The sequence below is a fragment of the Lepisosteus oculatus genome, chromosome 9 (assembly GCF_040954835.1).
Source record: "Lepisosteus oculatus isolate fLepOcu1 chromosome 9, fLepOcu1.hap2, whole genome shotgun sequence".
NCBI lineage: Eukaryota > Metazoa > Chordata > Actinopteri > Semionotiformes > Lepisosteidae > Lepisosteus > Lepisosteus oculatus.
This window is the reverse complement of record NC_090704.1, coordinates 1,738,161-1,757,445: the sequence shown is the minus strand read 5'-3', so window position 1 is coordinate 1,757,445 and position 19,285 is coordinate 1,738,161. Positions and strand designations below refer to the sequence as shown.

Sequence of the window (19,285 nt, the reverse complement as noted above, 5' to 3'; positions counted from 1 at the left end):
ATTCTAGTGACAAGTAAGTCCCTGCCTGTCCATCTACTGAGCACTCAAAAGTGTGAGAAAAACCGATGAACGTGGTCATTTTCTTTAGGTGTGTGTGTGTGTCTGATGCTAGGCATTGCTAATCAAGCTGTTGCTTGATAGGAGGTAATCCTAACGGAGCTCCGTGCTGTGCCAGAGGTTGCTCTGTTGATCAAGCAGAACACCCACTCCTTGTGGTGCCCTCGAAACAGCGTGGGGTGCGAGTTGGTCTGTGGTTGGGGTGCCTGGTTTTGAGTGCAGAAGGCTGTGGGTTGTTGCCCTGCCTTATTCACAGGTTTCTCCCTGGCTCAGCCATCGTTCAGCAGGAGCCTGTGTCAAGACAGGATCCTGCAGTCTGAACTGAATAACCGTTATCCTGATTGCAACATCCTGCCAACAGCTCACAAGAAGTCTGAGCTGTATTTGAGCTGACCTTGCGCAGAGTCTTATTGGAGGGTTTGGGCACAGCGCAGCCTGGACAGGCCCTGACTTCTGTTCTTCCACAGCGCCACAGGTGCAGCCTGCACAGGCCTTTCTTCCACATGTGGAATCTGATGTACTCGAGGAGGGCTGGGGCAGCGCCCATCAGTGTTTAAGCTCATTCGTGAGGCTGGGGCAGTGCCAGGTTGATGCTGCATTAGATCACATAGCATGCACAGAAGAAATGCAGAAACCTCTCTAACAATGCATTCGGCTCTACATTTAAACCCACCTGCACAGAAATGTGCTATTTTCAGACGAGCCTTTGAGATATGTTCGGTTAAGCTCTTGTAAATCCTCTTTTACTCTGCAGAGATAAAGTGATAATTCGCTGTGTTTTGTTGCTGATGCTGCTGGTCACACTGTCGTCTTCCTTCTCCTTTTAATAAACGCCCTTCAGCAGCCCAGCTCGTCTGTCTGGCCCGAGGGACATTTATGCTCACTGGCATGTGTTAAGGTTTTGATATGTTAAAAAAAAAACACCTCCCGCCCATGTTCATATAGTTCTTTTGCTTTTCTTAGAGTTACTGGAAAATGTCACAAATGGAAGTGATGTAGTCAAGATTTTCATGACTTGTTTGAAAGCCTGAAATGAGTCAGCTGCTTGCTCGCTAGAGGACACTTCTAAACCACACGTTTCACACATTGCAGAGTAAGGTTTCGTTTTCAGTCGGAAATCTCTACCTCTGCTTGTCAGACCACAGATTGTAGTAAAATGGATCCGTAGGAGAACGGAGCCCGGAGCTCCTCAGCTCCTCCAGCAGGGCCTCGTGGAGGCGTGCCTGTGCCCTGCAGGGGGCACTGAGAGGAGGTTGCTGAGGCTGTGTGCAGCGCTTGGCGTACCTGAGCAGGACTGGATCGAAAAGAGCACCTCGCACGGTGGGGTTTTTCCTGTTTGCGCAGAACTTTTTGGATGGCGGAGGTGCTCGCATGACCTCCCCCCCCCCCCCCCGAGACGCCAGGGGTCCCCTGCTCTTCAGAATCGAGTCTGTCGGTCTGTTCGGGGGCTCGTGCAAACCTGCGGGGGGGCGGAGAAGGGGAGTGTGAGAGTGGTGCTCTCGGTCTTCTCCCAGCCTCAGCTCTCTGTTGGGCAGCAGGCGTGTCTGCGAACAGGTGCTACCAGCAGTTACCTTTCCCCCTTGTATGTGTGTACGTTTGTATATCATAGATTTCTAAACAAACTGAGGCATAAAAGGAATCTCATTAGAAGCATCCAGATTTGTGTTCATTAATATTATGGACTCTGTTTACTACAAAAACGGGAATGCCTATAAAAGGAATTTGAACCATATTTTGGGGGGTTTTTTGCAGCCTGCAGGATTGTTTCCGTTTTTTTCTCTGCTTGTAATACCAGATGTGAGCAGTGGGAATGAAACGTTACCCAGAATGTGCCTTATAGATGTCTCTGGGTGTTAAACCCCAAGTATTTTGTACGTCTCGTTGGGGACTCTTCAGTTATAGAGCAAAACCACTTTATTAGAATAACCGCAGACTGCAAAAAATACAGCATTTTGAGCAGACTTTTTTTTAAGATGGCTTCTGCAGTTGAAGCAGGCCCACATATTATTGTTTTCAAGAAAGCCTGCTCCATGCGTGACCCCTGTGCAGACCACAGCTCAGTGTGCGTTCACTAAATAACGAGAAACCACATCCTACCTGCCTCAAAAAAAGTACTGGCAAGAGCAAGAGGTGAAACATGATTTTATTTCTGAGCTGCTTTGCTTGTGTTGAGTTCTTTGAATGTACGGTATTTTCAGTGCTTCTATCCCTTAAATGTCCAAGTAATAAAAGAAAGGACTTGTGCAGCATAGTGAAATATGCTTTTTTTCTAAAATGATTCTTGAAATAGGAAGAATAGTTAAAAGCAAATGTGTATTCCAATAAAATCCTTAATTAATAGGGCAAACATTTGTTAATTCTAGGGCTTTCTCTGACAAACTGAACAAAGGCCTTAACAAGCCTTAGTGTTGCCACTGAAGGACAGGCAAGATTTGCCCAGAGCTGAACTAAGAAACAGACAAACATATTATGAAAAATTATTTTATATGTTGAAGAGTCCCTGGGAACCAGTTTAGAGATATACATGTGGTATGTAGTTCGTTTCTCAAGAACAGCCAAAAGGCTTCTCAATTTAACATTTAGTTACCGAAATGCCATTGATACTTTTTGTGTGAATATATATATATGTGTTACTCTGTTATATTGCTAATTTATCAGTTAACAGACGTGCTGACTGTGTCAAGGTGTGAATAGAAAAGGTAAGATTTGCTTTCTCAGGAGCTGGAAATCCTCAGTTGTTTGAGCGTCTTGGCGATCACAGCCTTAAAGGCTCGGTGGTGGAGAGGGACCATCGTGTGTGTTTCAGGTGCTGTATCTGTGCGAACCTGTGCCGAGACCCCCAGTTTTGTCTGTGAAATAGAAGGTTGACTTGGTTGTGTGCCCTTGATTGTAGCTGTGGAGGAAATGTGCTGAGATTGCATCAGCCCAGATAACCCTTTAGCGCCCACACACACTACGACATATCCCCAGGATTGTGTGTGTGGGGGGGGGGCTGTTCTGGATGATGTCATAGTGTGTTGCGCTAGAAGCGCCGAGCCTGCACATGGCAGGATGACTGGTGAATAAGTAGCCCTCACCAGGAGAGCCCTCTGCCTGGACAGCTGTCTGCAGGGACACCTCCTTTAACCACATGCTTGTCTTGCCCTCCCACAGTGCTGGAGTATGCAAACTCCCACAGCCCCTGTTCAGCACCTGGCTACTGGCCTCACCCACTTTGAGGCAAGAGCGATTGTATAGTCAGCAAGGAAGGGAAAAGAGAGAAGAAGTGGAGTGACTCGGTTATTACCCTGTGTCCCAGCGGTCCTTTCCATTAGCCTGTCAGAAAAGCCAGCCCCTGTGTGTCTTTTCCCCGCTGGCTGAAGGCTGTTGTCTTCAGCCCTTCTGATTTCTAGACTTCTAGACGGCGGGTATTGTTCGTCACACCGTCACGCCTTCACTGTACAGGCAGGTGGGAGTAGGAGGCCATGTTGTGAAAAACAACAAACCTGCCTTCTCTCTGCAGCTCCCTGCTTCATAGTTTCCATTGAGATGCTCGGCATCTTCTGACTCCTTGCTGCCCGCGCGTCTCGGCTTCTGGCGGGCGAGAGAGGATGAGCCGCATTCCTGTTTGCGCTTGTTTCTGTTCTGCGTGCGTCTTGAAAGCTCTCTGTGGATTCAGCATTGTTGAGTCAGGGGAAATAACTGAGCTGGGGCTCTGGAACAGACGAGGAAGCCATTAATTTCAGATGTTTGACATGCCTCGCACCTGTTGACTCGTACAGCTGAGCATAGGAAGCCTGTTAACTGCCTGTTTGTTATCAGACACTCTAGGGAAAACCTCAAGAAAAACAATGATTCTTGGAAGATTACACGAGATCCCCTTTCTCGGTAACCTATCCGGACCCAGCCCCGAGCAGAGTGTTAACCAGAGGAGATTGATTTCACATGTCACAAACTACCCGTTTTCAAGTCTGTAGAAGTCAGAAGGATCCAGAGCAGATTTGTATCCGTCTCTTGTCGCCCCACCCGGCCCCAACCATCTCTTCCTTCTTTAACTCCTCGCATCGGCCGCCTCGACAAGAGCGCAGAAGGCTCCTTTTTATTTTTTTTAATTTTGGAAGAAAAAAGATAAATGGGTTCGACCCTCCTCTGCCGCGGGCCGGCGGTCTTGAGTCTGCTCTCGGGCGAGACCCACCCAGCTGTGCCCGCGGGGTAAACAGCACGTGTGCCCGCCTCGGTTACGGTCTGTGGTTGGGGCGGCGAGGGGGCGCCCAGTTGAATTCCAGAGAGGCTTAGCGGGGGACAAATAAACCTGTTTTCGCAATCTGAAGCATTCACCAGCTGAAATCCTTGTCGCAGAATGAGTGAATCGCCCACAGTGCACCTGCTGGCCTGACCCTTCTCGCTCCTTTCGTGCGATGCGGATGAACCCTGGGCCGATGGCGACAGATCCCCGTTGGCTCCTGTAGGCCGTCTGTGCGGTCCAGATGGAAACAGACACATCTCTGTTGTTCGGCGGCTCCCAGTGTCTGTCCTGGGGGGCGCCTGCCTCTCGCTGGCCGGTTGGGTGCCCGTGGCAGAGGTCGCCACACTAGTGCTGTAGGAACGCAAGCTGTGGCTAACAACAGCGGAGGCCGGTTCCTTCCAAGGTGTCCGTGCAGATGAATGAAGTCATAGCGGTGAACGTAACACTTGGTTCATTTATGGCGTTTAAAGTTAAAACGGAGGCGAAGTCGATAGAAGTGGGTGAGTTTAAAAACCCGTGTGTCTGCACGCGTGTGTGTGTGTGAGGAGGGCATCCCGCTGTCCGCGCAGCGTTGCGGTCCGGTGCCCCGCCGTGCTGTGGCTGTGCGCCGGGGAAGCCGGTCTTTGCCGACTTGACACGCCTCCTTTTCCTTTCCGTTGCTGCGCAGAAGGAAGAAGGGAAGGTGCAGGGCCAGCTGAACAGCTCCGACTCCAGCCAGTACGTCCGGGAGCTGAAGGACCAGATCGCGGAGCTGGAGCACGAGGTGAGACCGGGGCGCAGGGCTCTTCCTCCAGCCACAGGGCGGCCGTCTTTCACTCCTCCCCAGGGGAGTCCACTGCTCAGCCACTGCTGCCGTGCCGAGACGGCAGAGAGGGGCTGCTCAGCCCGCTGACTCATGGGGATTTGCAGGAGGGCCGCTCTCTCCGAGCCCCTGCCCTGACACAGCCAAGGCTTTTACTTTCATCACCAGTCGGCATACTGGAATCCCTGGTCCAGAGGGGAGGTCCACCAGCAGCACTTACAGAAACCGCCTCATTGTCCCTAGAGGTCTCCCTCCCCAGTTCCCAGTTCTGACCAGGCCCGGCCTTGCTGAGCTTCTGGGATCTGAGCAGGTCAAGGTGATGCTGTCAAGGCATGTGGTCTGACATCATTCTAGCTTGTATCCTGTAGGTGTGCCTTTCTAATAAGAACCCTAATGGCAGTATTTTTGCATGCCTGACTGACAGTGGCCCTCAGTTTAGAAGGATGTATACACAAATGTGCAGATAATATCATGTCTGTAATCTAAATACTGTATGTTGCAAGAAATTAATTTAGAGTCACTTTCAGTTCTGAGCAAACCTGCATTTTCACAGAAACGTCCTGCTCGGCGGCGGCTTCTTAATGAGATTTTGATCTTTTTGGCTCTTCAGACGGCAGTGATGGGCTCTCACTTTTTTTCAGATGTATTTTTTTGTTTTCTTTTTTCACATTTCTTCAAATGTTTTTGTCTGTATATTTTGAGGCCACCTGCAGTCTTAATCGAAGTGTTAACTACGCCCTGCAGTGGTACGTTTCCTGACTGAATGGGTGTGGAATGTGCCAGCACACCCCTATATCTTCAGTCTTTGAGAGAACAATCTTTACACCCTGTGTATTTTATTTACTTCAACAAATCACTACTACCAGTGGCTTTTTAACTCTGTCAGGTGAGACGGATAACAAACATCTCGTCTTTCTTGCCTCTCGGGGGCGAAAATAAGCTTATTCACACATCACTGTCAGACTCATTGTTTTGGTAACTGTGTCCACATTTCTTCTTGGAATCTGTCCGGAATGAGTATCAGTGTCAAACTCCAGCCCCAGGAGACTGGATGCAGAGTCGAACAACAGGGTTTTCCAGCATGTTGGTGATGGAAACCTGAAGTGAAGGGTGTAGTGTAGCTGGCCGGGGTGTGCAGAGAACCGCTTGAGTTTTAGACGTCTGTCCTAACAGTGATGGTTCCTTCGCCGGACGCTTTCCTCACAGGGAAACTCCCAGGAGCGGGCGAGCGGGGAACAGGGAAGTTTCTAAGTTCAGCTGAAGGCCGCCAAGCAGCACAGGCACAAACACTTCACCTAACCGAGCTCCCGCTCTGGGTGGGGCTTCAAGTATTCTGACACTGTAAACAACTTTTTTACACTGCAGCGCGTGTTAGATTCTCGCCTGTTTCAGCGAGATGTTTTTAATTCTCCTGATTCGTGGAAACGGCCCGGGTTTGCTGTGAAGGCATTTTCTTTAGAGTTTAAAAAACCTGAAATGATCTGGGGAGACACAAGCGTTTACAAGTGTGCTCGTGCACATTTACTACGGTAATAATGTTCGTGGTTGGAGAACATCTTGATTATGTGAACAGAGAGGGGCCCACGCATGAGCAACTTGCCTCGTCTTGCATCTAAAGTCGAGCAAGCGCCCCAGTTAAACGAGATATAATGTGCCAGAAAACAACTTGGCCAATCTCGCCAAATCATAGGAGATCGGTGCAAATGACAGAGGAGAAGAATCACGTGTTCACAGTAAGAAGCAAACAAATTCAGCACAAGGTTGTGCCGTGCTCTTCAGCAATGTTCAGCCTGCAGATCATGGTTCAGCTGAGCGGTGCTGTGAGGCCTCAAGGCTTAGCTTTATGACTGAGTTTGGGGTCTCAAGCTGAGGACAGAAACGACAAGAAGCCTGAGCTGGGCAGGTTATTGATGGTGTCAGGCTGCAGTTGGCTCTCTGGGTTCTGCGAGGGACAAGTCAGAGACCCTCCTGGCACCCTGCTCTGAGCCGTCCATGTGTTTCGTCAGGGGGTCACCACCACAGCTCCTTCTTCCCCTCGGTGCTTCTGCCATTATCAGCCGGCTGATGTGCGATTGTACTTCTCCAGCCACTCGTGGCTTCCTGAAGATGGGCCTGGGGGCTGTAACCAAGACTGGTTAGCAGAGCTTGAGCAATCGATGAGGGAGCAGCACAGAGCTCCGTCCACATGCTGTTCTCTCCCTGTCTCTGGTACACTCCCCTACACTCCACTACGGGGGGGGGGGAGGACAATCTTTGCAAGTCAGTCTGAAAGCGTAAATCAGACTCCATGTTTAAATTTTTTAATCATTTGAGGTTTATGACTTGCATGAGGTTTCAGGCAACCTTTTGACCTTTCAGTCCTCAAGGTTTTATTATGAGTGTAAGCAGCTACATTACAGCCTTCTCTAACTGCTCAGCCCCGCAGTGAAGCAAACCAAAAGGAAGTGATGCAGATTCATATTACAAATAAAGCAAACCTAGCTACCAGAATGCGCTCTGTAAAATATTTTACTGATTTTTTTTTCCCCAAAATTAAAACCAAATTCTAGCTTTTAAAATGATATTCATAGACCTTACACATTATTATTGTGGAAGCAGGGTGTTTTAGCAAATTAGTGAGCTACAGAGCCCGTATTGCGATTCCAGAAAACTTTTGTTTTTTATAAAATTGTGAAATATTATGCTTTTGTTGGAATTTTGTGTTGCGGGGGGGAAATGCACATTATTTTCAGTAACCAGTGGCTCTAAAACGAAAATAATTAATTTACCAAAAACATCGGTCAGTTCAGCTTGCTTGCAGCAGGGATATGCATTGATCCCCAGTGCCAAAATGTGGGTCTAATTGAGTTGCAAAAAGTATCAGCTGTGTGACAGGTGGTTCATTTCTTTAAGGTCTGGAATAGTCCGCTGTGGGGCCTAAATAACTCCCACTTTCTTTCGTTGGACCATCCTAGAGAGGACAAAGACTTCCTCTTCAAGTACAAAGTTTGCACAGCACAACAGCAGTCTTTGTGGCATTGAGATTTCTTTGTCACACCATGCACATAATTCGCTGATGTTGGTTCTGTTATTGCAAAAAAGAAATCTCACCGTGTATTGAATTTAAAAAAAAAAGAAAGAAAAACTTGTGGTTTTGCAAGCGTTGCTGTCTAAAACTGTCGAGATAAGCGCTGGTTGTTTTTCCTTTGTGCAGAAGGCCCACTGAGAGACCAGAAAGGCTGCAACATCCTTCCCACAGGTCAACAGGAATTGTCTCGGGTCTAAACGGCTCACGGGGGAATTGGCTTGGGCAGAACAAGCAGGCAGGGGGCAGGTTGCGTCGCAAACTGGAGAAGTGAAATTCTGACCCAGCCTTTGTTTTAGTGTTGTCTAATTCGATCGATTTATTGGTGAATACATTTCGGCGTGGCCGAGATCCGTTATTAAGTTGAGGAATCAGATGCTGCTGAAGAGTCCAAAGTTCTTCATATTTCGAATGTCTTGAAGAGCCATTCTTTTCGTCTTTGTGCTCAGCTCACTCCTTGAAATTCAGCGATGCATCGCACTGGTGCCTTATCAGATGCGTCCCCTCTTGCATGCATTCTGGGGACTGAGTTTCTCCTCGTTTCGGAATTGCGCTGTTGTGCAAGCCCGTGTTTTGAAATAAAGCGTATCAGTGTCCCTCCACCCTTTTTTAATGTTTGTGAAATTAGGATTCATGGTTGCTGAAAGATAACAACACCAGTGACCTCAGTCCATCACAGTGAGATGACTTACAGGACGGGAATGGCCAAACCTCTGCCAGCGTGCATTAGAGTCCAGCTCTGCGGCCCTGAGAGATCTCCGTCTCTTTAGCTGAGTAGACTGTTGTTGTCACCTTGTTCCCACCGAGATTGTAGAAGTGGCCATTGGTCTGTTTACTCGGACGCACTCCGTTTCACCTATTTGTTCTGCAATGGGAAGGTCTTGCAAAAACAGTGTTGCTCGATAGAATTAAGCCAGCCCAGACCATGCTGCTAGTTCTGATTGTTTACGCAGTAACGGGTGCGTATTCAGGGGGGAAACAAATCTTAGCTTTTCAAACGAAAGCGAAAAAAGTAAGTGCATGTAAGACGAAAAACTTTTTTTTTTCTTTTCCCAGGTCCAAGATTTATGGAGAGGGATGCCGTCAGATTTTAACATGAAAAACAGCGGCTTGTGGTTAAATTGTACTGCAGTAAATCATGCATTGTGTTTCCACTTGCACCCTATCTTGAAAGTGCAGTTGGGCAGAGCAGAGACGATCAGATTTGCAGTCCCCTGCAAACCGAGGTTGACTTGGGCTTCTGAAAGCACTATCTGATTGTCAGTACGTGACAAAGATCCCAAGTCACCTCGCTGGCTCAGTCTGATTTAAGTGGTTGTGGTCGATGTGAGGAACCTGTGATGTGATAAGATAGCACTAGCAGAGAGGTCATGTGGTTTATAGACACCGTGCTTCAGTTTAGCAGCTCATGTATCTCTTTTTGTCGGGTGGGGGGGGGGGGGGTAGAATTATAGATGTTTCTACATTCTTGAAATCATACAGGGGGAGAGCAATCAAGTGCAGGTTTAAAAAAGAAGACCCCAGCGATGACAGAAATCACTGTAACCTGTTGACAGACGCACTGTGTCTATGTACATGGCAGCAGCGTCTTGGGTTTAGTTTCTGTTTGCCTTTTCCATTTTTTTTTTTATAATCAAAGCAGAACAGGTAGGCAATTCCCCCTTTTTTTAAAACAACAAAAACATGTTTAAAATCCCAGACCTTGGTTGTCCTGCGATATTTCCATCTCGCTCCCTGGTGTAGTTCCCCCCAGCCCAGGATGTGTCTGTGCCCAACGTGTACCCCTCCCTGCAAACCACTCCTTCTCAGCCTTCGTGTGCTGCAGGGCTGCGGTGGAGATAGCAGAGCTCTCGTGTGCAAGACGGCACCGCCGTGGTCCTGTCAGGGCCCCCGTCTTACAGGCTCCTGGCTATGAACAGTGTGGTTTCTTGGCACAGCGCGTGCAGCTGTCTTCCCCTGCCCCAGGCCTGCACGTCGGGACAGAGACACGTGGCAGCCTGCTCAGCCCCTCAATGTCCACATGTCCAAACGCCTTTATGTTCCTGCAGTGCACATCATCGACCCTGATCATCTGGACTTCACTGACCTGGGCGTGGGAGGTCTTGTCCTTCAGTTTCGTAGTACATATTTGTATTTTTCTACTTGTTTAAAGTGCTTTCAATTATTTTTTTTTTTAAAAGTACAATCGGTACATTTTTAAAGGTGCGAGACGAAAAGGCATAAGAACAAGGTTCCTGGGGCAAAGAGATAAAGAAAGTGGGAGAAGGAACAGTGAGTGGCTCAGCACTGTTAAAGACCAGAGTCATCACCAAACAGGACAGGATTGTGCTGCGTGTCTTCAGTTCACATGTATGTGGTCATACTGATGAGATCATATTAGGTTCTTTGCGCTCAGATTAAAGCCTCTAAATATAATGATAGGTGCTTTTTTTTAAAGTCGGACAGTCACAGACTTCCTATAGAGTCAACAGAATGCTTCTTACACAAGCAAAAAAATACCCTGTTGAGAAAAACAGAAATAGTGAAGATTTGAAAGTGCTTGACAACCACCCTGTGTGTTTATTTCAGAAATACCACCACTCAGCCCAGCTTTCCATAGTTCAAAGTTGCAGAATGCAAACGGTTATCACTGCACCTCGTTTGCTGCTATTTCAATCACGTATTCTCTAAAGAGGTAGAAAGTTACAATCAGCCACAGAGCTCAGAGCAAAACCAGACCTCGCTAATCTGACAAGATCAAGGAGTCATGACCTGCTAGTAATCGCTTCTTGTCTGTTTTGTTGTTGGTTTCCTGTTCTGACTCACTGGAGTTTGCATTTTTCACCAGTTGTCACGTTTACAATAGAGACCCTTCGACTCTTGAGGACAGGCGTCTTTATTAACTGTCGGCTGCAGAGCTGGGATCTGCCAGCTTTTGAGCAGGAGCTGTGAGCAACAGCTACTGGCTACTCTGGGAGCAATTGCAATAGCCAGTAGGGTTCAGTAATTTCTGTGTGCTCAGTGAGGAAGGCAAGTGTCGAACAGTTTCCAGCACTGTTCACAAGCAGAGGATTGCATAGAGTGCCCTTGATGGCTGATAGTGGGGACTACTTCTGTGATGTAGACGAGTGGGAGATTTCAAGGAAATGGGTTTCGATTTACATGTAAAAAATAATCCAGCTGAGCGCACGTCAAGTTCTTCCTTGTCGAAAGCTGTCGAGTCTGTATCTCTGATGTGCATGTAATTGAGGAAGTGGCGTGTCGTTGAGAGGAATGCGGCTCCTGCTTCTAGTGTCCGTCAGGGCGTCTGCACGAGTCCGACGGGAGAAGGAGCTGCTGCTGAGGGCTGCAGAGGACAATGTTATGGGTGGGTGGCCTGTCGTCAGTATCGCTCCTGCACTGGTCTCTTCTGGAGAGAGACCAGAAGAGTCTTCCCCCGTGCTGGAGTTGGGCAGGACCAGCTTGCACATCTGTGGTGGAGGCCGGGGAAACTCTTCTGATGTCCTCATTCCTTCTCCTTGGCTCTTAGGCCAAGTGTTCTTATTAACGGGCTGCGGCCGTGGCGAGTCTCTCCCCGTGGAACGATCGCGCTGGCCTGGGAGATCACCTCTCCTGAGCATCCAGGCAGCACTTGGGAGATGAGCTCCATCAAGACATCGCACCCTTGTTGTATGCGTAGAAGTTATTTTTCACTTTTTTTCCCTCCCCACCGGCCTCACTATTACTTTTACTTTTACTTTTGTGACACTTGGGAGCCTTGATTTATGTGCCTTTTGCATTCGAATAAATCTATCTTGTTGTTGTTTGCTCACGTTCACATGACCCATTTATTTATGAGCATCTGAAGAGTTGCCGGGCAGTGGCCGAGGAGTCTGGGAGTGTTCTCACCAGGCTGTCTGTTGGTTTGCTGTGGGGAGCTCAGCAGGCCGATCTCCGTGCTGTGAATGGGCTGTGTGTCCACTTGGCCAACTTTCTGGCTACCTTGCTTCTCTTTTTCTGGCATCCACTGAAGTCCTCGGACCTTCCCGAAAACCACGAACCTGGCCAGGCGACTCGAGCGCTGGCATGTCCAGCCGGCCGCGCCGTTCCCCGTTTCCTGCGCGTTCCCAGCACTCCGATTTTGATCTTCGATCTGGATTGAGACGGTTGCCCGCCGGCCTTGCAGGCCGGAAAAGAGAAGAAAAAAATGACGCAAGGGTCTTTCATAAGCTTTCCTGTCGAAAACACAAGAAGAAATGAAGAGCGCTCAGCGTGCCCAGCGTGCTCAGCGTGCCCAGGCAGCGGATATTGGGCACGAGACCTCGGGGGTTCAGCGCCACACTGCCTGGGGGCGGCCTGGCCAGTGTCCCCTGACCCCCCCCGGCCACAGCGCCCCTCCCCCTGACCTGGGTCCTGGGCAACGTGGTTAAGAGAAGCCGCCGCAAACCACGTCTCTCATCAGGTGTGCTGCAGAGTTCAGGACACGGACAGTGAAAAATGAACGCTGGATAGGTTCGTCTGGGGGAGCAACCGAAATGTTGCACTGTGCCCGCGCAGTACAACGATTGGGATGTTGTGTCTTCTCTACAGATCTGCCACCAGAAAGCTGCTTTTCTCCTTGTTCTGTATGGCATTAACCTGGCCTTGATTATTAGTAGTGCTCGGTCAGCGGTGTGTGATTTCCTGGCAGTGCGCTGTGTGCTGGAAACGCCTGAGAACCGCTGATCTTAACTGCTCTTCTCCCTGCCTCTCTCCCACATGCCCACGTGTCTGTCTCGCGGAGACAGCCAGCGTCAGGTAAGAGGCGCAGCACGACCCCTCCCCAGCTCCTGCAGTGTCCAGCGCTCGGCACACTCACTGCTTCCTTGCACATTTCTGTGGTCTTGGTCATCATCATTTGGTCTTCACCATTGGTGTGCAATATGAAAAAGAAACCTTGTAAACATGCATTGTTTATATGATTGACATATCATGATTAGTCCAGGCCATTGCATGCTTTCTTCTAGGGTGACAACATGTCTGTCGTGTGGTAGGAATTAACCGCGGTTTCCTTTGGGTTTGCAGTCATTTGCTTTATAATCATTTTAATGTTTTTTTTTTTGGCACCTAACCTTGATTAAACATGTTCGTTACCAGCCGAGCCCTGCATGATGGGAGTGATGCTCTTGAGTAATGTTGCTGCTCTCTAGTTTTAATGATTGATTGTTTAAGAACATAAAGGTTACAGGTGAGAAGAGGTCATTCTACCCCTCAGGCCCGATAGGTAACTACGGGCTTATTGATCCCAGGATCTCCTCCAGCTGTTTCCATCACACAGCTGGGCAGCTTGTTCCAAATCGGCAACAGGGTACCCTTAGGATAAAGAAGTGCCTCTTGTTCTTGAGTTTAAATGCACTTTTACATAGCTTGCATTTAAAAAAGTTCTCCTTTTTCCGGCGTGACACAGCCGTCACGGTTTCTGAAAAGATGGTTTCTAAGTCCTCGCGCGTCGTTCGGAGTGTATCGGCGAAGTCTCTGTCTGCCCCCTCTGCCTCACTGTCCCAGACGTGAAGGCTGGGGTTCACACCGAGACGACTCGCAGGCTACACCAGGCCTCTCCTGCCCACTTCCTGCCAGGGCTGGCGTCTTCTGGTTTTGTTCCAGCCTGAGCAGCCAATTAAACAATTAGCCTAACAGTTTTTCAGAATTCGACGTATAGTGTAAGTGCTTTTCCGGGCCATTACACAAGACAGATCATTATAAACAGCTCAGGGCCTGATGAGGAGCCTTACAGTCACGCAGCAACTATTTCCAATGAGTTAGACCAACTATGTAAGTGAGAACACAAACCAGGAAGACACCAGGTGCATCCTGAAACCAGGGTGGGAGTTTAAGACCCCCGCTCTGTCCGGACGACAGTTACTGGCTGCGGTGACGATTCTGAAGTGTTCAGGGTGGGGAAGAGGGCCAATGCAGTGCCGCGCGGGGAGGTCAGAAACCAGGCTCTTTGGACCGGCGGCAGCCGGGCTTGGCAAGGCCGGTTCTGGTGCTGCCTTGCCGAAGCCCTGGAGTGCCACAGCTCTGCAGCTCGGCCCCTGACCTGACTGCCGTTTCTTCGCCCCCCAGATCCGCTGCTTACGAGGCCAGAGGGCCTTGTCCGGCCAACCCACTTTTGACGGGATCCATATCGTCAACCACTACATGGGGGACGACGAGTCCTACCACTCCTCGGACGAAGAGGGCCTGGCCGGGCCCGTCGGGCGGAGCGCGGCGGCCGGCGCGTCTCGGCCCTTCGATCCCCGGCGGGACGTCCCCAGGATCGTGCTGCGCGCCGACCTCGAAGACACGGACAGCGAGGACGACGAGGAGCCGCCGAGTCTGACTGTCCCTCCCGAGTCGTACTCCACCACCGTCTGACCGCTGCCCGGGGGCCTGCCTGCGCGTGGCTCGTCCTCCAGCCCGCAGGTGGAGAGGTAGAGTTCTGCCGCTGGGCGTCGGCCACATCTGCTAAAACCGAGAGGCGTCGTCGAAGAGACCAGCGCGTACTTCTACATTTTACTGTCCTTCCGATTTTTTTATTTTTCTGCCTGACTGTTGCCAAAACCGGTCTGTCGTTTGCGTTGTTGCCAGCTGAAAGCCCAGGACCGGTCAGCGAGAGGCGTGTTTGTCCAGATCTCGTTCCGAGCTGGGAGCTGGGAGCTTTCCCGGGCGGGACAGGACACTGAGGGTCTGCAGACAGAGGAGCCCCCTGAGCTGCAGTACAGCTGGAAACTGTGTGCAATATTGTGTTTCAATGCCCGGCAAGAACAAATTTTTAAACCTATCGGGGTTTCTGCGTTTCGAGCGGTGGTTTCAATGGGGCATCAGGGGCTGTCAGTGGTCAGTTACGGATAAAGAAAAAAAAAGTCCTCTTTTTTTAAGAGCAGTTTGGGAGAGCATGACCACAAGCCTGTTCATCCTCACTACAGTGCTCAGTCAGACATTAACCACACCGATACAGAATTGCCCATGAGCAAACAGAAATCAAATAGGCTTCTTTATTTTTTCCTGTGTGTGTTAGTGGTGATAGCCATGACAGTCGAGTAGTATTTGTACCCGTGTGTATATGTAAACAGATGTTCTGCTTTCCTTACTTTTTTGTCTTTGTATTTTAACATGGACTTGAAGATCTGCCTTTTTTTTATTGATGTTGCGGGAGATCTGCTCTTGGACATCAAGTGCGTCGTTCAGATGAAATGGGTGCTTCACCTTCGAGTCGGGTGGGAGAAATGTTTTTAAAGCACGTTATTGATGGACCTTCTCACCAAGAATGTGTACAGGCAACATCTGAGAGGCAGCAGAAAGAAAACGTGTGTGCTGTGTGTCTGGTCAGTTCCCTGATCTGCCCGGCGTGAGGTGAAGGCTCTTCCTTGCCCGGTACTGCTTGCACTTCGCCTGCGGCAGTATGACCATTTGCTGTGACAGAAAGGGAAATGCACAATCAGATCAATCAGTGGTAGAACAAATTACAATTAATAAATACTGAAGAAACAACTTAGAAATCCTATTTAATGTTTGTTTACCGATGTAAATATTTTGTTATTTTATCTGTTGCTTGGGAATCTCTTTTGAATGCAAATACGTGCAAACCGAAACAGTACATTTACTGATTAACCACATTTCTAACTCTTTAAAGTGGGTGTTGTCCATACATAATTGCTTTTAAAAAGGTTTTTTGTTTTTGTTTTTTTTTGCTCCTGGAAAGTCTGCGTCTGGGTCTCTTCGCTGTAGCTGTGATCGCTGACAGGCTTTCCCGGACAGCAGGTGATGTGCAGTGTTGTACGATCGCAAGCCTCACTCCGCCTCACCCTGTGTTAGTCCTGCTGGGATAAGCGTGCGCTTCTGACAGGCTCTCCCCCAGGATGGCTTTCAAACAGCTCCGCTTCAGTGCGAACTCCGCTCTGCCCTTTTTTTTTTGTTAGTTGCGAATAAACTCGCTCTTTTTCCGGCGCTCCAGAACTATTTTGACAAAGTAATAATAAGCCCGGTCAGTTACCTTCATCATACTGGGTTGCAAAGACGACGCCGGAGCAAAAGTGTGTTTTTAAACCTTTCCGATCTGCGGTCAGAGAGATCGTTCAGAATGCAAGAGATTCAAACCGGTTCCATGTGATCTCCTTTGACTCCTCGCTCGATCGGAATGAACCAGGTTTCTTTCGCGGCTGGTGGTTGGTTTTCCATTTTTTTTTTAGCACGGTGAGGTGATGCGTAGCGATGCGGTTGTGGCGAGAGGACTGGCGTGGCCGCCCCCTTCCTGTAGGGGTCGGTACTGCAGGGCACTGTGTCCGCCCGCAGTGCAGCACCAGACCATCGGCACCAGCAGGACGAGGTGCTGCCACCCCTGTGGAGGTCATGCCTGTCAGTTAACACTAGCTAAAAGTATCAAAGTCTGCCATCGATGTCTAACATCCTTTTACTGAAAAAAAAAACACTATTGAGCTCTTAACTTGAAATGTACATGATATGTATGTATATAAAATATGTTCGAAATAAAATTTTCATGATTTAATAAACCCCGTTTGATTTTTTTGCTGCTTTCCTCCGGCTGAATTCGGTCTTTGCAACGCAGTGGGGAGTATTTTGTTTGCATCATTGTTATTGCTGCCGTCTTCAGTGCAGCTCAGAGACGGGGTTTTTTCCTGTGAACGCTTAGCGCCGCTCTGCACTGCTGTGCAGTACTGGTGAAACCCTGTGAAAACTGCTGCTTTGAATACGAGGTCATGCTGTCAGTTGGGATTTCCGGTCAGATCCCTCCGATTAGAATTTATTTTGGTTAGCAACCAGCTGTTCGGTTACCACAACAGCTACCAGCCTACGTTTCTGCGTCGGGGCTCATTCTGAACTGTGTGCATCACTTGAAGAACTTCATCGTTAGATAGGGTGACCAGACGTCCTCTTTGTCCTGCACATGTCCTCTTTCGGAGACCTAAAATATCGGTCCGACCGGGATTGATCAAATTTAAAAAAACTGTCCGGGATTTTGTTTTGCTCGTTAATTACTCAGACTGTGTAAACAAACACAGGCCTACATTTTTTGTTCGTTCCACGCCTTACCGGTAGATGTTTTGAACTTACACGCAGTGTATCTTGAAAAGGATTTGTGTGTGTGTGTTTGGCTGTTTTTATGGCCGTGAGAAATAACAATGTTTAACTTGTTTCGTTATATTTCAAAATGTTTCGTTAAAATTGATCATTTTTGCAACCAGTGAGGACGTCTCCTAAGTTATGTCTTCATTTTTTCTTCTGATGTTAAGACTTTTGTTGTGTTAAAATGAAAAAAAGAGGGCTATATTTTTGTTTCTCCTTGTTTGCCATTATGGAAGAGAAACGACAACCCTGCAACTGTTTAAAAGTTTACTAAGACGTTTAATAACTAGAGAGTTTTAAATTGTTTTTTTGTATTAGAAAAAGTAATAAAAATGCATTACTTTGGAGGAATGTGCCGAGTGTCGATTATCCCCACGCCCTCTTTTTTGAAAACCGAAATATGGTCGCCCTATCCTTACATAAAAATAAGAAAAGGTGATTGGAAATTTCCACTGTTTGATTTTTGGAGGATACGACACGGTGAATTTGGAACCGTCTGTAAGTGGCACATAATGACGCAATGAGTTTATTTGTGGCTTCTTTAAGCACTGATGCTTGTGGCCTGTTGTTGTGTTTGATTCAAAAAGCGACGTCCTTTTCGACAACAGCTGGAGCAAAGCGAGAGCGCCGGACCCCGGTTTGCCCTGAACACCTCTCCGAGCTGTGTCGATCCGCTGCGTTCGCATTCCTTCGCGTTTGCGCTTGTTACTAAATTTGGTCCTGAACAGCAACTATAGCAGTAATTGTGCGCATTTAATTTCCACGAGTTCTAAAATTGCACTTCCCGTATATAACCTGGTTTAATCGCCTGGCCCGTGCGGCTCCCTAAACTGGAGTCCTTTATAAATACCTCCAACGATTACAGCATGAGCATTTTTTAATCAGTTTTGGAGAGAAAAAAAATATCGTGGCGGCCGCACTTCTCGTCCTTGAAAATTCCGCATTGGCGGAGCTTTTCGCTTCTTAACGATTTTCTTGGGAAAAATAACGAGCCGCCTCCCGTAACGGGCAGAGATGTCAACACCTGCCGGCAGCTCGTTTTTACTACAGCACTGGCAACACGTACAGCGGCTGCGGCGCGTTAGCTCGGTCGGTAGTGGCAGCGGTGCGGATAAAAAGCGAAACTGATGAACCGTGCAGGATGGTAAAAACGTGTCTCGCCGGAGCGCCCTCGACAGTGAAAAACGAAATTCGGTTTCTCTGCCTCCTCCTGAGCTTCACAGAAATCCCAAAACGAGGAAATCCGTTGGAGTGACTAGTTTTAAACGAGGCACTTGGACTAAAAAGGCAAGACTGTTGATATCCTTCATTTAGCCCATTCTGTCTGTTTCAACACCCAGGGTAAGCCCGAGGCAGCAGCCGGGCCCGGGGAGCCAGCGGAGCACCGAGGTCCTCGAACCCGGGGCTGTCGGCGCTCCGAGCCTGCACACAGACAGCCCTCCAGGTCGACTCAAGCTCAGGCCTGGCCCTTGGCCGTGTGCCTGCGAGGCCCAGAGCCCCAGCCTGCGGTCTGCTGTGCTCAAGGGGCTACCGCCACTGCGGCTGACCAGTCCGTCGGCTTACAGGCGGATTATATCGTGTAAACTTAACGCCACCTTTCCCCTGCACCGGCCTTATGTAGGGAAAAAACCGTAACCTTAATGAATGGCATTTAATAATATTGCCGACGCATAAATACTCCTCCCAGCTACTGTAGACTAACTGGGAAAACGGCTGTGATTCACACACAAGGACTGTAAAGTTTAAACTCAAATTCCGGAGCTGGTCAAGTCCGAGGTGAAGTGAGAGAAAAGACATCAGGTGTCGGGGTTGGTTTCTCGGCCATCGCCCAGCGCTGCCCCGCCAGCCGCCCGGGCGAGACCTGGAACCCGCTGGCCCTGCAGCTCAAACTGGGGAGGTCGCGCCGCCTCTAGCGGCCCTGTCCTCGACGTCCTGTCGAGCCGGGTTCATTGTCGGTGCGGAGGAAGAGAGAACCGGCAAAGGGGCTCTGCCTTCTGCCATCCTCGCTGCGCGTCCTGTGGCACGAAGCCCAACCCGTCCGGGGCCGTGATTTGGTTACCGACGCCAAGTCAAA

At 49.0% G+C, this 19,285-nt stretch overlaps 1 protein-coding gene across 6 annotated transcripts in view; it reads left to right on the top strand.

Moving 5' to 3' along the window:
• Positions 1–16,637, top strand: part of evi5a (ecotropic viral integration site 5a) — a 67,828-nt gene extending 51,191 nt beyond the window's left edge. For 5 of the 6 annotated variants that reach the window (XM_069193898.1, XM_069193896.1, XM_069193901.1 and 2 more), the window contains 2 exons: positions 4,950–5,045; positions 14,212–16,637. In XM_069193898.1, coding sequence (XP_069049999.1) covers positions 4,950–5,045; positions 14,212–14,502 — 387 coding nt within the window. In that variant the 3' untranslated portion in view covers positions 14,503–16,637. Of the gene's footprint in view, positions 1–4,949; positions 5,046–5,252; positions 12,904–14,211 lie in introns of all 6 variants that reach the window. The other variant, XR_011190365.1, reaches the window with a different exon arrangement.
• Positions 16,638–19,285: the final 2,648 nt, after the last annotated feature.